The 16,618-nt window shown below is 41.4% G+C and overlaps 1 protein-coding gene across 3 annotated transcripts in view; it reads right to left on the bottom strand.

The window, feature by feature from the left end:
* The window catches only part of adcy2b (adenylate cyclase 2b (brain)), a 42,312-nt gene extending 28,333 nt beyond the window's left edge, over positions 1-13,979 (bottom strand). The window contains exons 1-4 of one of the 3 annotated variants that reach the window (XM_026301024.1): positions 13,306-13,979; positions 6,605-6,802; positions 2,574-2,735; positions 1,712-1,861 (exon numbers count right to left, since the gene is read on the bottom strand). In XM_026301024.1, coding sequence (XP_026156809.1) covers positions 1,712-1,861; positions 2,574-2,735; positions 6,605-6,802; positions 13,306-13,569 — 774 coding nt within the window. In that variant the 5' untranslated portion in view covers positions 13,570-13,979. Of the gene's footprint in view, positions 1-1,481; positions 1,588-1,711; positions 1,862-2,573; positions 2,736-6,604; positions 6,803-13,305 lie in introns of those variants that run through there. The other 2 variants (XM_026301023.2, XM_026301025.1) reach the window with 2 other exon arrangements.
* Between the last annotated feature and the right edge of the window lie 2,639 nt (positions 13,980-16,618).

Raw genomic sequence — 16,618 nt, 5'->3', positions numbered from 1 at the left:
AGAGCAAATAGCTGCCTGAGGGGGTGTGACTCATAAATGCGGCTCACAGCAGAGAGGGTCATTACATTGTTCACACACCACGGGCTCATTTCCTAAAACACAGCAGCAAATTAAGTAGAGAGAGGGGTGGGGTGGGGGCTGCACTAAAAATAGCAACCCACACCACCCGCACTTATTTACTTATTCAACACAGGAGCAATATGAACATTCGACTGTGAGTTTGCAGAGAGAGTATAATAGCCAGAAGAAATGTAACGTTATTAATCATTCCTTTGTGAAGAAGAGTTAATTAACTAAAATGTATTTAAGCTACTGAATGTTATTTGGCAGTGTTTAGTTATGAACAGGTATTTACATGAATCCTCACAAACTCTAAACTACACACACACAGAGAAACATATGCCAGCGAACGTTTCCGAGATGAAGATTGTTCTAAAGATAGCACCAATCTACAGCAAACAAAATATTCAGTCTTTTGGAAAAATATTTCACAACTAAATTCATATGATACATGCAATTCTTATGCTCACCTGTAGAATAAATAACATACATAACAACCATCCATCCATCCATTCATCCATCATCTATACCTGCTTATTCCTAACCAGGGTCACAGGGATCTGCTGGAGCCTATCCCAGCTCTCTCTGGGTGGAAGGCAGGGGTCCACCCTGGACAGGTCACCAGTCCATCACAGGGCCATATAACATCAAGTAACTTAAATACTAGTACATGCAATGTTTCTACTAAGACATACATTTAATAGCTATGTATTTCATGATAGGTAAGGATGCTACAGTTTTTAAAATCCTAAAATCCAGTCCCCCATGAGTAGACCACCACTTATTGATGTGTAATTTTATGTGTTATTTCCCTGGTTGCAGAGAATGGCTAATGTCAGGGCAAAGACGCTAATGTCAAGCAAATGTCACTGCATAATGCCTCTTTAGACATGACCAGAAACTCCTCATCCCTGACAAAACTGAGAAGTGACATACTTCGGCAATAAAACAGAATAAGTTTCTGAACAATTTTAGAGCTGCGTGTTGATTTTGCATAGAGCAAAAGTAAAGGTGACAGAAAAGATGTCTTGCCTAGTGAATGAAGCGGTGAGCGTGGGGGTAAACTGATAACACTGCACACAAATTATATGTTACAGTCATGCTAGTGTCTCTGTGAGGCTGCACTTGAACTAAAAGCTAATGCTGCACGATCTTATCGACAATATTAAAGTGTTTTATAGCCAAGTGTCTACCATGTTCACCACACTGACATGATAACATTTACCAATTAGCACGAAACAGAAAAGTAGAGCTGAGGCTGATGGATATGTCATTCGTTTTGCAGGTATTTGTATGAGAAAAAGTAAACGTTCGACCTGACAATAGTGCCTGGGGTCAAAGTCAAGGGTTCACCACAGTGACACATGAGGATAACATGAATATCCATACCAAGTTTCACTCTGAAACAAAGAAATGCCAACCTCATGGTGACGACCATCGAAGTCAGTAGACTGCATCCTCTGGGGATCATGAATGTGTGTCAAAATGTCAAGGAAATCCATCTATTAATTGTTGAGATAATTTCAGTCCAAATCAAAGTGGTGAGTGACAGATCAGCACCAGTCTTCAGCAATCTGATGACAGGAACTGATATTAGACTTCACTCGCACATTATTTCATTTCAAACCTGACCATGAGTGTGAATATGTACCTGTTGGTGTTTCTCAAACTCCAGTTTGATGGGTGACTTGATGCAGTTGCAGGTGTCTTGATAGGTCTGCTTGAGAGCCAGATCCATCAGATGCTTGTGGTAGGCCCCAGCTAAGTTTCCACAGGTGAAGATGATCACATTGGCTAAGATCTGCCACAGATACCACATACACACAGAGTATGGCATTAACATAATGCTAGGAGATGATGCATGGTCCAGATATGCCATTACATTATCTATACCCCCTTATTCCTAACTGGAGCCTACCCAGCTCTCTTTGGGTGAAAGGCAAGGGTACACCCTGGACAGGTCAGATATGCCTATATTATTAATTTGTCCACTATCTACCTTCTTCTTGAGCCTGTGTTATTACCTTGTAAAACCAAGCACACACTTTGCACTTTGCAGTACTACTATGCTGTGTATGTGTGTGAAAGAGAGATCAGAGGGTCACTGTGAGTGTGTGTGCGTGTGTGTGTGTGTGAGTGTGTGTGTGTGTGTGTGTACATTAAACGAGTACATAAAACGTCTCTCCATTTGACTCGGGAGGCTTTGTTGAACGCATTGCATCACGATGATGCAGGATAGGTTGACAGTTTTACAACTCAGACCTTATTAAAATGTTGTAACTTGTCATTTCTAATTGTGCATGGAACAACCGTACCAATTTCATTTTGATAAACTAACCCCAGTGCTGCAGCTAGTGAAGAAATAATTTAGGCCAACAGAAAACTGCAGCTCACAACTGAGTCATCTCAGCTACACCTAAAAAAAAAAAGCATGTTACGTAAAAATGTAGATTTCTCTAGTCTTTTTGACCTGCATGTTTAAAAGTCTGAAGTTGGCCAAATATTTGTCTTACCTGCCACACCAGAGGCTCCAGATCTGTGACGGTTTTAGCCAGACAGACACTGAGGGTGACAGTGTGAGAGAAGCAGGTGATGGCGCTGGCAATAATTGCCCCTCTCATGGAGAAGGGCAACATGGTATAGACAACAAACACAATGAAGAGGAAGAAGGACACCTAGAAAAAGGAAAGAGGAAGTTGTCAGTAGCTAAATTTAGGAACTTCCCAATCTAAATCTAATCTAAATGGGCAGCATTTTTAAACCAGATCTGTTCAAAACTCTCAATACTTTTTCATCTTTGTTGGCATTCTGATGTCTATAAAACTAAGTAAACAAAAAGCCATAAATAATTTAGCTATTCCTCAGGAGAAATACACAGGCAAAATATTTTTCAACCATCAAGCTTCAGTTATTTGACTGATGAATACCACAATAAATACCACAATTGTCTTGACATAATTCAGGATCATTTCAAAGTCAAATTCTGGGCTGAAATGCATAGTCATACAAACACTGCAGTCATGTCAGAAATGACCACAGCAGTGCCCAGATACAGATCATAAAATCCCTGAATCCCATTGGAGTCTGATATTATGTTCTTCTGTGTTTGTCTCTGTTTTGTCTAAATTCAGACTACTGAACTGAGTTGGCTGCCCACTCTTCTTCATGAAAAGATCCAGCGATAAAGTGCTGATCCTATGATAAATTATTAGAGATGAGTGGGCTGCTCACTTAGTTTCACCAAAAAAAAAAAAAATCCACATAAATTGCCTAGAAAAGAAGATAACACACCAGAGAATCACAAAAATACAAGTTTAATACAAAAAAACCCTTTTTCAAACATAGGTTAATAAATACAAAACTGTGGAGCACTTCACTGTGGGAAATACTTAGATGTGTCTTGTGTGTTTATTGTGATCAGTCATTTGTCTTTCCAGGTTTCCATCAAAGTCATGAGTGCTTTGTGAGCGTCGATAGATATGCGCTTCCTACTGTGCTATTCATTGATATCTCCTGCTTCGTCCCTGTCCACTTCCCCTGCTGTCAGTCCACCCCATCCTGTTATGGTGGAGACCAGTGTGATCAGGTCACTGTTTCAACAGGGACACCAGGTGAACTCTGACCTTCCTGCCTGCTGTTTATTTCCTTTGTCTTTTAGGCTCAGAGCACTGGTCTGCAAACAGGAATCCACTGAGACCGACAGCTCGGAGTAAATCGTCCACCCTGTAAACAAACTGACAATTCTTGCTGTCAGTCAGCCTTCAGTGTGTGAAAATTCCTTTGTCCTACATTTCATAGTCCTTAGTTTTGTCGGAGCTCTTCACATGCCACTCACTGTTTTTGACATCATTATAAATATTATTTGCAATGACAAGTTACTTTGTGGTGCATTCAAAAAATATTGTTATCTGTACTTTTAACATGCAGTGTTTTATCAAGCAAAAACATAACAAGAACATTGGATAAATGTGATTGCTTGGTAGATTACCGAGTTTCTTATTAAGGACAACCTGAATACAGAGATAAATGTTTTGTGTAGGCTCAGACTTTCTGTTGCTAAGGGAACCAACATTGGGAAGGGTGCTGACGTAGAAGCAGATGTGGTGTGTTGAAGGTCCTGTATATTTTGCCTTAATCTTCAACTACTAACCCTGAACTCCCACCTCTAAAAAAAAAAAAAGAAAAGGGCGAGGACAGAGAGCAGTGGGAGCGTGTGACATCTGGTCTGTTTGGGTGGCTGTGAGAAACTCAGAATAGCAGCCCAATTTCAGGTGCGTCATCTGCTTCTGTCTGATGTGCAGGCAGCCAGACACACTCCATCTCCACAGCACTCCTGCCCAAATCCTAATACACCTTCAAACACCTTGAGATGGGAGCTGAGATGGAAGCTTCTTCGATCTTTTTCTTTCTCTCTCTTGTGCACTACCCTCCCTCTGTTTCAGACAAAAGCAGCGCACTTTCACTTGCCTCTCAACACGAACACACAGACTCGCAGAAATTCATCAATATGTTTTGCTCGGCTCGGTTTCTCATTTATGAGCACAGGCAGCTCTGTAGCATTTTTGGTTGTAAGCACCCTTAGTTTTTTTTTCGAGTATGTATCAATGCACACATAAACACTCACACAAGGCCAGTGTGCTTATACTTTGATTCTGGGTACCAGGTGTGGCAGCCATGTTCAATGTGCTTTGTGGAAAGAGCTGTGCGTGGCCTTCAGAGAAATCGAATAAAGCCCAGACTAACGGGGTAATTCAGCTAGATGGTGGCAGATGCAGCTTGGACTCTGTGTGGACAAGGTATTTTTTTTGTGTGTGTACAGAAGGAGGGGTGGAGGGGTCAAAAGTGAATGACCAAGTAGTACACCACTTTCTGTCTCTCTCTTTCAGGCCTTCACTGTTATTAGCTCTGCATGCTCCATCAGACATGCTGCTCTCTCAGTAATCACAATCAATCCAACCCACTGAGAACAGGCAGCAATTCCAAGTGTGCTCTTTTGACTACATTTCAGTTCAAAGTTTATTTCTTCCTTTCCTTTATGCATTTCTCGTGATAAAGTAAAAGTCACAGGGGGACAGAAAATGAGTAGACAGACAGACAGACAGACAGGCAGGCAGGCAGGCAGGCAGGCAGGCAGACAGGCAGGCAGGCAGGCAGACAGACAGACAGGCAGGCAGGCAGGCAGGCAGACAGACAGACAGACAGATAGACAGATAGACAGATAGACAGATAGATAGATAGATAGATAGATAGATAGACCCCTATCTATATAAGTGGTAGAGTCATGGGATAACATAGAGTGATTAATAATACAGAATGATTATGCTCTCACAGGTGGCTGATGATAAAAATATCTGCACCTCAGAGGAGTGACTACACTGAGGTGGATGCGGGGGGAGAGGTAATTTGGGCATGGAGGGGTAGGGTGGTGGGGGGTCTTAACAGGAGAGAAAGAGGCAGGTGGAAAAGCTGGGGAGAGAAAAATGGCATTGATGAATGGGGGTAGACAAGGCAGCAGCACTAGAAAATAGGATTCCTGAGAGAGAGAGAGAGTGAGAGAGAGAGAGAAAGAAGGAGGCACAGACAACTAATGTGTCTGTCTGCTGATCTGGTCACCTCCAGCTCTCATCAAGGCTCATTAACACTTGTCACACGTGGAATTAATTCTGCACCCGCACAGTCACACACACAACCACGTATGCACGTGCAAAGACAGCTACACTAGTGGACAGACATGTAAAGATGGTCACATGCAGACATATGCATGCAATCACATGACACTCACAAATGCACATTCATGTCTCTAAAGATAGACTTTAATTATGAGGCTTGATTATTCTTACACATGTATTTGTTGTTTACTTCAAACAACCATTTGCAATCTCATGAAAAGTTACTGCTCATTTTGGCCCACAGTGACTAGACGTCACAAAAGCTAAGCCCCCACTGCTTTAATTTTGACCACTCTTGTTTTAATCTTTCTCTTTCGAGTCCCCCTCCTTCATGGAAGTGTAATAATAAATGAATGGTAGAACTTAGAAACCTGCTTTCACCTAAAATCAAGAACCCACTGTCTTAAGAATGACTACAATTTTAAGAGTCAAATCTACCACCTTTAGTGTAAACTACATTATGTGTCTTGTGAGAACTACAAAACCTGAAAAATGCAGTAATCAAGCTGAGGTGGAACAGTTAATGGCATACTGACGTGAAGGCATGATTGCTGCTCTAATACAGCAGGTATAACCAGGGTTGTAACCTGGGCCTAGGGTTCTTATTTAAAAAGATGAAATAAAAGCAAAGAAATGTTAGAGAGGTCGACCAATGTGGGAGATACCTAGCTTAGGCATTAGCTTAATTAAATAGAGCTAAATTAGGTAGAAAAAGCTGTTTTATTGTTTTTCTGCCATTGTAAACTAGATTATTATATTCACAGTTGTAGCAGCAGCTGAAGGGGAGCTTAGCGATCAGTCAATTGAATTGATTATCCATTGACTAAGACACAAGTATCTAGAAACTCATGTCAAACAAACACACATTTATCTACCTGGTCCCACGGACTGAGTATCCCTCCTGAGAACATGAACAGGTAACCCATGGTGACCAGACAGGCCCATATAAGGAGGGAGAAGAGGCGAAGCATCCGCTTGAAGACAGACTCGATGCAGACGAGGATGAAGATGGAGAGGAAGAGGAAGAGCGCAGCAGGCACCGCAATAAGGAATGTCAAGTGATCCTCTGTTTTCTGGAGAAAGAAGTAGAGAGACAGGGATAGTATTTTACTGATGAGGTTAAAGACTTTCTTATTATGGAAACACATACAGTAGGTTTGCTGTCCACTCACTCAAACATATACAATTTGTATTAATACAGCAGTGAGAATGCTTACATCGGTAACCATTACTGTGGGAAACATAAATTCTGAATGGACTAGTTATTTCAGTGCACTAAAATTGTTAAGAAGGAGAAACCTACCAGGGTGGATGCTATAAATATACTTTAAACCCTCCGTCACCTTTAAAACCAAAAACAAGGTCAAAGTAAGAAAATATACGCTTTCTGCATGCCAGTGAGGCCATTGGGCCCTCATAAGGATAGCGGTACAGTATAACACACGTACAAACAGCTGAACAGACTGATGGGCAGACAGTCTGAGCCCAGAGAATGTGCTACAGCATCACTTCTGCACTCACACTGTCACCAGTCAGCATTTAGGAGCCGTCAACACAGACGCACACTCACATCTATTTGCACCATCTTTGCTCTTTGACTCTGACCAGACCTCTGCCTCTGTCACCCAAGCTGCTCATTCAGACAGTATTCAGTGGAGCTCTCACTTTGTCACATTTACCATTCAGAAGGATGCACACAAGAAGCAGCCCAGTCTAACAGGACGCTACTCTGGTTGGATTTCTTTTTATAAGGCAACGTTTTTTCCAGATTTTCTCATAACTTGGTGCCACCATCTGCCTCTCTCTGCTTTGTGAAGATATCAATTCTTGGTGCTTGAAAGTTTCAAAACCAAGTAAAAATAATTTAGCTGTCAGAATTTGTCATTTGTTCCAAGAAAATGACAGAACATCAGACAAAATAACATCTTTAAACTTTTTACAGCTTAAAATAGATTTCCACCATTCTCACTGTCACTACACTTCATTACTGCACTTTTATCTTTAACCTGCCTCTACCTGTGCATATGTCCTAAACATATTTCTATGGGCCAGTCGTCTGGTCTCATGTACCTCTATTATTTTACATAATAGAGTTTCTCCAGTGTTGCTTGTCTGGTACCCTTTGAAGAGGCCCCTGACATGCAATGTGTGTAATTTTAAATTTTCTTTAGACTCATGTTTTCCTGTATGAAATAAGAAGAGATCTACAACACCACATTCCAATACATCTACAAGTTAAACCAGGAATTTTGTGTATGAATTTTCACCAGGTTTAGGATTTGCAGCTGCATGACTGTGTTGCTGCTCTTAGTTTACAAGATCTGGCTGATCTGAGTCACACTGCAGTCAACATGTTGACAACAAGGATGGTATTTTGTGCTGTTGGTTTTAAAGAGTAAAATCGGGTTACTGATAAAGAGTGGTGGGTTGCGCAGACCTTGGTAAGATCCAGAAGTGATGCTGTTGTGTGTGACCTGTCTGTGGCACTTTATGGTGGCAAGCTAGTATCCATCCATCCATCCATCCATCCATCCATCCATCCATCCATCCATCCATCCATCCATCCATCCATCCATCCATCCATCCATCTATCCATCCATCCATCCATCCATCCATCATCTATACCCGCTTATTCCTAACCAGGGTCACAGGGATCTGCTGGAGCCTATCCCAGGTCTCTTTGGGTGGAAGGCAGGGGTCCACCCTGGACAGGTCACCAGTCCATCGTTATTAAACAGGGATTAAAAATGATAAACTGTGAACAGGGAACTGTTTTTTAGAGTCAGTAGACTTACCTGTGGCAATTTGTAAACAGTATTATTGATTAGGCAGCATTATTCAGTGACTGGCAAGAGGGAGAAAGTCATTTTTGTGTAAAGCATAGAACAGCAGCAAATTCATCATTTGCTTGAAGAGAGCACTGCAGACAGTTTCCACACGCTGAGCACGCTTTCACTTGAACCTACGTGACACCCACATAAACCTTTTTAAGTTATTCCAAAGTCATGATTGCACTGACAGGTCCAGCAGCTGCAAATGTTAAATTACAAGCTGCTGTGTGATTAGATGTCACTGATTTTACAGTAAAATGAACATTTCACCACCGTGGCCTTTATGTAACAGAATGAAAATATGTCACAGACTCAACCTTGTGGCTGATTTGACCGATTACTAACCTGAGCGACTTGTTGAGAGCAGCAGAAGCTGTTTTGCCAGCCCGAATGCAGGAACAGAGTATTTTGCTGTGTACTGATGTAGCAGCATGATGTAGCAGAGTTAGTATGAGTCAGGGTCTGGCAAAGGGATCCTATGGGATTTGGCTGCTGACGCCATGCCAACTATACAGTTAGCCTGGAGTGCAGACTGAAACCCAATGAGGATGTAAGCAAGACTGAAAACTCAAACAAACACCAGAGATTTCTCACTGGACATCAGTGACAAACACCTTCCTTTAGCATGAAAGCACATTTTGCAGTACATGCACACAGGTTAGAGGAGCGAGCTGCACCTGTCACCCCTTCAGTGTTTTCACTTCCTAGTGACAGCAAAAAGGAAGTTTCTGCATTTTACACATTTCTGATTGTAGGCCATCTAATCCAGTTAAAACCTTTTAAGCTATTTCCCTCGACATGGCAAAGGGGGAGGGAGTTGTGCCCGTCTGCCATAATGTACTGCATTGTAACCCAAAACAATTATTTCCTTTTTTAACCCAGTCTGGCTTATCCAGTTATTATAGTGGGAGGAAAACAGGGAGATCCAGCAGCAGCAGCAGCAGCAGAAGCAGAAGGAGACAGAAGATGCAGTGATCTAATTATTCAACAGCAAAATGTCAGAAACACACCAACTACATAATGTTGTAAAGTGAGGAGAAGGGGAAAGGCAGCAAAGAAGCATATGTTGAAATCAGTAAATAGACTTTGCACCATGTTTTGTTGCCTGTTAAATGCTTATCTTGTAGGATGAAGCAGCAGTCATGGCAGAATTCTTCAATCTGCTCTCAGCTTGGTTATGAAATAATCAAGAAACTTTTCAATAACTTCTTTATTAGCAGTACAGATGAACATTAACACTTCAAAAACACTGATGAAGATTACAGAGCTTTTTTTTTTTTTTTAAAAAAACCTATGTGTGTGTGTGTGTGTGTGTGTCTGTACACTGCATACAGAACGTATTCAGACCTCCTTCACTTTTTTCATTTTTGTTATGTTGCAGCCTGATATTACAGTTGTCTAAATTAATTTGTCCCATTAATCTACACTCAGAGCCACATAATGACAATGATGAGAGGTGCCCAGTTTTGTTCCGACATAATGTTTATAACTGAGGCCAAACAGTGTAATCTTGTCTTCATCAGACCAGAGATCTTGTTCCTCAGTCTGAGGGTCCTTCAGGTCCTTCATATGTTTGGCACTGAGGAGAGGCTTCTGTCTAGCCATAAAGCCCAGATCAGTGGAGGGCTGCAGTGATGGTTGTCCTTCTAGGACATTGTCCCATCTTGACCCAGGATCTCTGTAGCTTAGTCAGCATGACCATCGTGTTCTTGTTCACCTTTCTTAGTAAGGCCCTTCTCCTACGATTGCTCAGTTTGGCAGGCCGACCAGCTCTTGAAACAGTCCTGGCTATGCCAAACATCATCCATTTGAGTATTATGGAGGCCACTGTGCTCCTGGGAACCTTCAGTGCAGCAGAAATTTTTTATTAGCCTTCCCCAGCTCTGATATGCATTGCCAGCTGTAAGGTCTCCTATAGGGAGTCTTTCCAAATCATGTCCAGTCAATTTAATTTACCACAGGTGGACTGAGAAGTAGCGATCAAGAAAAATGGGAGGCACCTGAGCTTGTTGTCATGTGTTGTTGCACAAGGGTCTGAATACTTACATAAATGTGATGTTTCAGTTTTTCCTTTATAATAACTTTACTTACATAAATGTGATGTTTCAGTTTTTCCTTTATAATAACTTTACAAACATTCCTAATATATATATGTATGTATATATATTACATACATATATATATATATACACACACACACACACATCATTTTGTACCGTCTCATACCTTATCAAACCTAACCAAATATTAGTTTGATTAGCACATCAAATCATTCTTGTCCCAAGGTACAAAACACAACAATATTTTTCAAAACTGAAAACATATTGACATTTCACCATTACTAATTAAATCAATTATGTAAATTATGAAAATACTGGGGGCTCTTCTGTCCACTTCATAGATTTCAACTCTTCCATTATCATATTAATAATAATTGACAAGTATTGTTGAATCGTAATACCATCAAATTAATTCTTGGTTCTTCACACACATATTTAGGCATGCTAGTATACACAATCATATCTGCTCACATTTCAATCAACACAACATCAAGGCAGCAAGAAAAAACACAAAGAATTATTTTCTTTAAAATTTTCAGATAAGCCCAAGAAGGAAATGAGAGACTTCCTGAGGCAAACACACCCAATAACCATGCACACAATCTCAAACGTGAACACGGATGCACTTGTACATACGAACACACCCTAGCACATGTGGTATAGTATGGGTTGAGGAGTCTTAAAACCACAATATTCACCCACTGCAGCTTTGATCTGTGGGGAAAGATGAAAGTATGCAGTGATTTCTGGAGCTATAGCACTGCTTTGGTTGTGTTTCTGCCAGCTCACTGATAAAGCCACTTACAACAACATCCTCCCCTCCCTCTGCCTCCCAGCCCCCACCTCCTAACCCAGCTTCTATTTATTCCTGACATTCTTCTACATCCAGCAGTACTAAGTACGTACGCCTCACTGAACAACCACTCCATGATTATGGCTGGGTCTGTCTATTAATTAATAGAAACAAATTGGAAAATGAATGATTTTGATTGATATTTTGAATGATGGGAAATTATCAGAGGAGAGTGTAGTTTAATCCGTGAACACAGAAGTGTGCAGCCCCAGAAAGAAAAGGAGAACCTGGAGAATAAAATCAAACGCCTGTAGGAATAAATCTATTGATTTGTTTGAAATAGAGTTAAAGGGATCAATTTAGGCAGAGTTTCTCCCAGGAACAACCCTGTTATGGAGTTTGATTGGATGTAACATGATTTCAGTGATAGCTTCTATGTGCTGCTTTGTGAGCACATGACACACACACACACACACACACACACACAGAAGCAAGGGCTACAGCTCGTCCTGAACATATAGCAGCAAAACAATTATTGTGGAACAACAACATCAGTGATGAGTGGGCTTCCCTTTGTACAGCTATTTCATAAAAGCTCAAAAACAGTACTTGAGAAACAATAGCTTGTGTTTATGGTTGAGTGTTTGTGGCCAAAACAACACTTTTCACTTGACAAAGCACCAACACCCACACATCTGTGAACTAAACTCTCATCCCGCTCTTGATCCACTCTGCAAACCCAGCACTGCATTTTAAAGTGCCGCTTTACGGCCTTTCATGTTGGCACACATGTTGCACAATCATGCACATACACATTGGTCTCCCTGTCCCATTCAGTCTCGTGCTAAAAGCAAAACTCTCCACTTGTTCAGACACTCTTCTGTGATCCCCACAAGAAGGATTCTGATACGTAATAACAGTGAACATAACCCGTAGCCATGCAGAATATGTTATTGTGCTGTAATAAAACATACCGCATACCACAGCACTGAAAAGAAAAATGCAACTTTTTCAAAATGCACTTCTTAAAATCACTTTATAGAGTACAAATATTAGTAGCATAATATATTTGAAATATCAAAAGTAAAAACACTCAATGACACATCTCACATGAAGGTATTTTATATTACTGGATCATATTTACTGATGTATTATTATCACTTTAATGTTGCAGCTGTGGTAACTGTGGCAACATGGAGTTAATGTGAACTTACATATAGGCTTTTATTTAGAGTTATGTTACATCCTGCTGGGTAAGTAATGAATTTACTACTCAGGATCAATAAAGTTTTATGATTATACTGTATTTTCTATTATATATCTGATTCCCAAAAGTAACTAGTAACTAAAGTTATAAAAAAGATGTAGTGGAGTAAAAGTACAATATTTTTCTTTGAAATGTAGTGGAATCAAAATATGAAGTACCTCAAATGGAAGTACTCAAGTAAATACCTCAAAATTGTACTTCAGTACTGTACTTGAGTAAATGTAGGTACTTATTTCTCTGTCACTGCAGCAGGGTTTTTGTGTTGAGTTTTCCTACCTGTGCACAGAAACAGGTTACCTGTGTCTGCTTATTTCCAGTCTTTATACTAAACTAGGCCAAGTCTTCTCAAAAAGGCAAAGAAGCGCATTTCCACAAATGTCAGTCCAGTCCTTAAATTGCCAAGTTCTTGTTTTTTTAAAAACATGTCAGCTATATCTCTGTCAGATATGATTTCAGATGCCAAGAGAACAAATTGTGTAAGTGTGTCACATGTTGATATTGTGAAAATTCACAACAGGCAACATATCAAACTACACTAACATGTTCTGGGTAGATTAACTTACCCACACCTCTGAAAAGTTGTGTAAATATTTATCTTTGTACATACACAGACACTGTCACTTACCAGTCCTGAAGCGAAAAACACTGCGAGAAGTGCGAGGCAGGTTCCCATGACGATCAGCAGCAGGAACACGATCAGCGGATGCTGCTGGCTCATTCTGTAGTAAGACTCGTATAGCCAGTCCTGGGGCTTCTCGCCCTCCACACACACCTCACCCTGGAACCCAGGGCACCCCTCTCCCAGGCTCTCAGGTGCCTCGACACCCTCGCCTCCATCACTTTTCTCCAGGAGGTAGCGTCCACGGGTCCACAGAGCCTCCTGCCACATGGGTAGCTGCCTCTGGAAGGATGGTTCTGCTTTCTTACTGACCAAAATACAGAGAAGTGATTGGGATGGGTGGTGCTTTCTCTCCCCTTCCCCCTCCCTCTAAAGTCACCCTTCTCTTCCTCTCTTAAAAAAGTTTGGTCAGCACTGAGTAAAAGATGGAGGGCTGAGTGAGACTTTTGAGCTCCTCCGGCTTCCCTTGCATCGTTTGCTGCCCCTGATGCTCCTCCACCTCCTCTTCCTCTGCCTCCTCTCAGAGAAGGTGGTTGGAAGCTGAAGAGCGGAGATGAGGTTACAGTTCCCTTCCTCCTGCTTCTCCTCTTTGTTTGGTCTTTATGTTCGCTCAGATAGACATCAGGCACCCCGTGCTCACCGCTCAGTGCTGTAGCTGTGACGAGGCAACACGTTACACGGCTGAGGTGCAGATGAGGACTGAGAGAGAGAGAGAGAGAGAGAGAGACAGAGAGAGAGATGGTCTATAACTGGGAGGGAGGGAAAGGGAGCAAGAGAGAGGGTGTGTACCAGTGTGTGTGGAGGGAGAGCTAGTGGGTAAAAGTGTCTGCATGTGTGCTGTACCTATCAGAGTGAATGGAAATGTGGGAATGGTGATGCATGCGATCAGAGTGTGTATGTGTGTGTGTGTGTTCGCATGGCAAAGAAAAAGGAAAAGACTTTATTTACAGGAGAGAAACTGAAGACTGTGAAACTGGCAGAAGAGGAGAGAGGAAGACGAGTGAGTGTGTGTGTGTGTGTGTGTGTGTGTGTGTTTGCCAGCATGTGTGCGTGAAAAGCAGCGTGAAAGTGAGTGAGTGAGAAGCATTGTAACAGCTGTGCTAAACCAAAAGGAGCAGCAAAGTGTGGAGAGACCAGCTGTGGACGAGATACAAAAATGTGCGAGAAAAACACACAGAAGGGGAAAGGATGGAGAGGAAGAGGAAGAAGAAACAAAGTCAGGAAAACCCTCAGGACACAGAGAGAGTGTGGGAGGAAGAGAGGTTGGTGCATCAAACGGTGGGGAAAGAAGGGGAAAGAGTCCTATAATGAATGAAAATTTGAAAGTGACATTGTGTGTGTCTGCGTTGGTGGTTGGAGTGAAATAAGATCTGACGAACCAAAATCCCAATATGCCTCTCCTCCTCCCGGCTTTTATTTCTCGCACTTTCATTCCGGCTCTTGTTCTGCTGAGCCGGGCTCCCTCGCTCCCCTCTTGCCATGTTGTATGTGATGCTCTGTGAAGTGTGAAAATGGCTGTGCCACTTCAGTGTGTCAAATGCACAGTTTCTTTTTAGCACACTAACCAGACAGAGGGCGGAAGAGTATCTGTGAGCAAAGGCCAAGCACACAGCTTATCTCATAATAAATACTCTACATAGGAACGAGGGTCATTTTTAGGAAGCGTACGCTTTATGCTTTCAGATAATAGCTGAGTGTTGATCTTATCTAAAGTGACAGTGAAGGCAGTGGAGAGACTCCCTCTCCCAGAGGACCAAAAGTGATAAGCACAGTGGTGGTTTCAGCTATAAGAGCATTGGTAGACTAAAATGCTCACAAAAACTATGATCAAATGTTTCCCTGGTATGTTTACCAGGGTCATTATCTCACATTGGACTGGTGTAACATTTACCAACGAGCAGTAAACAAAAAGCACACCACAGGAGGATGGTAAACCAAAAAGCAGGGGGAAAAAACTTTGATCTAAAGATGGTGCCAGATGGAAAGTCAGTGAAACACCAGAGTTCTTACGATTCATTACACCAATGCTGCTACCAGATTTTGTCCCAGTCTATCCTGATAGACAGTGGCAGGTGTCAAACTTCGCTCCTTATTTTCTAGCTTTGTTCTGCAGATGAAAAGATGATATTTTATTTATGTATTATTTATTAAAGGCTGAGCACCCAGCTGTATTTCAGCACAAGAGAAACACACCTGTTTTTTCTGATCTAAAAAAATCCCACTTGTTGGCACCAGCTGGAAAGGGAAACATTTACCTAAATCATTAGGTTTCATTCTCTGGGGACAATAAAGGTCTGTACAAAACTTCATGTTCGTTGAGTCATTTCATAAAAAAAATCAGAAATAATGGCAGCGCTGGAGGAAACAGCTTGTGTGGTGCAGTGTACAAAATTTCAAGGCAGTCTATCCAACATATGGACTAAAAAAAAACAACAATCAGGCTTGTCAACATCCCCAGAGAAAACAAAAAAGCAGAGAAAGACCTTTTGTAGTGATTTTAAAGCGAGAGTAGAACATGGAAAACAATCATTGTGGTCAATGACCAGGAATTCAAAGAGGACCACCATCCACTTGGCTAATGTAACGATGACAATGATGTGGCGACCCATGATCCATGAGTTTTCTCACATATTATCATATCCTGCATGCTTACCCTCAAAAATTAAAGCCTAGTTAGATAACAAAGAGCTAGAAGACCAAAGACAGACTGCAGACCAAAGATGTCAAATATTTTATGGCAGAAATAATATAAAAATGTATTTTGACAAAAAAATACCATAGTACACAGTATGAGTATATACAGTGGGTACGGAAAGTAGTCAGACCCCTTTAAATTTTTCACTCTTTGTGTCATTGCAGCCATTTGCCAAAATCAAAAAAGTTCATTTTATTTCTCATTAATGTACACTCAGCACCCCATCTTGACAGAAAAAAACTGAAATGTAGAAATTTTTGCAAATTTATTAAAAAAGAAAAACTGAAATATCACATGGTCATAAGTATTCAGACCCTGTGCTCAGTATTGAGTAGAAGCACCCTTTTGAGCTAGTACAGCCATGAGTCTTCATGGGAATGATGCAACAAGTTTTTCACACCTGGATTTGGGGATCCTCTGCCATTCTTCCTTGCAGATCCTCTCCAGTTCTGTCAGGTTGGATGGTGAACGTTGGTGGACAGCCATTTTCAGGTCTCTCCAGAGATGCTCAGTTGGGTTTAGGTCAGGGCTCTGACTGGGCCAGTCAAGAACGGTCACAGAGTTGTTCCGAAGCCACTCCTTTGTTATTTTAGCTGTGTGCTTAGGGTCATTGTCCTGTTGAAA

Source organism: Mastacembelus armatus, chromosome 11 (assembly GCF_900324485.2).
Source record: "Mastacembelus armatus chromosome 11, fMasArm1.2, whole genome shotgun sequence".
Classification (NCBI taxonomy): domain Eukaryota; kingdom Metazoa; phylum Chordata; class Actinopteri; order Synbranchiformes; family Mastacembelidae; genus Mastacembelus; species Mastacembelus armatus.
This window is presented reverse-complemented; position numbering and strand designations above follow the sequence as displayed.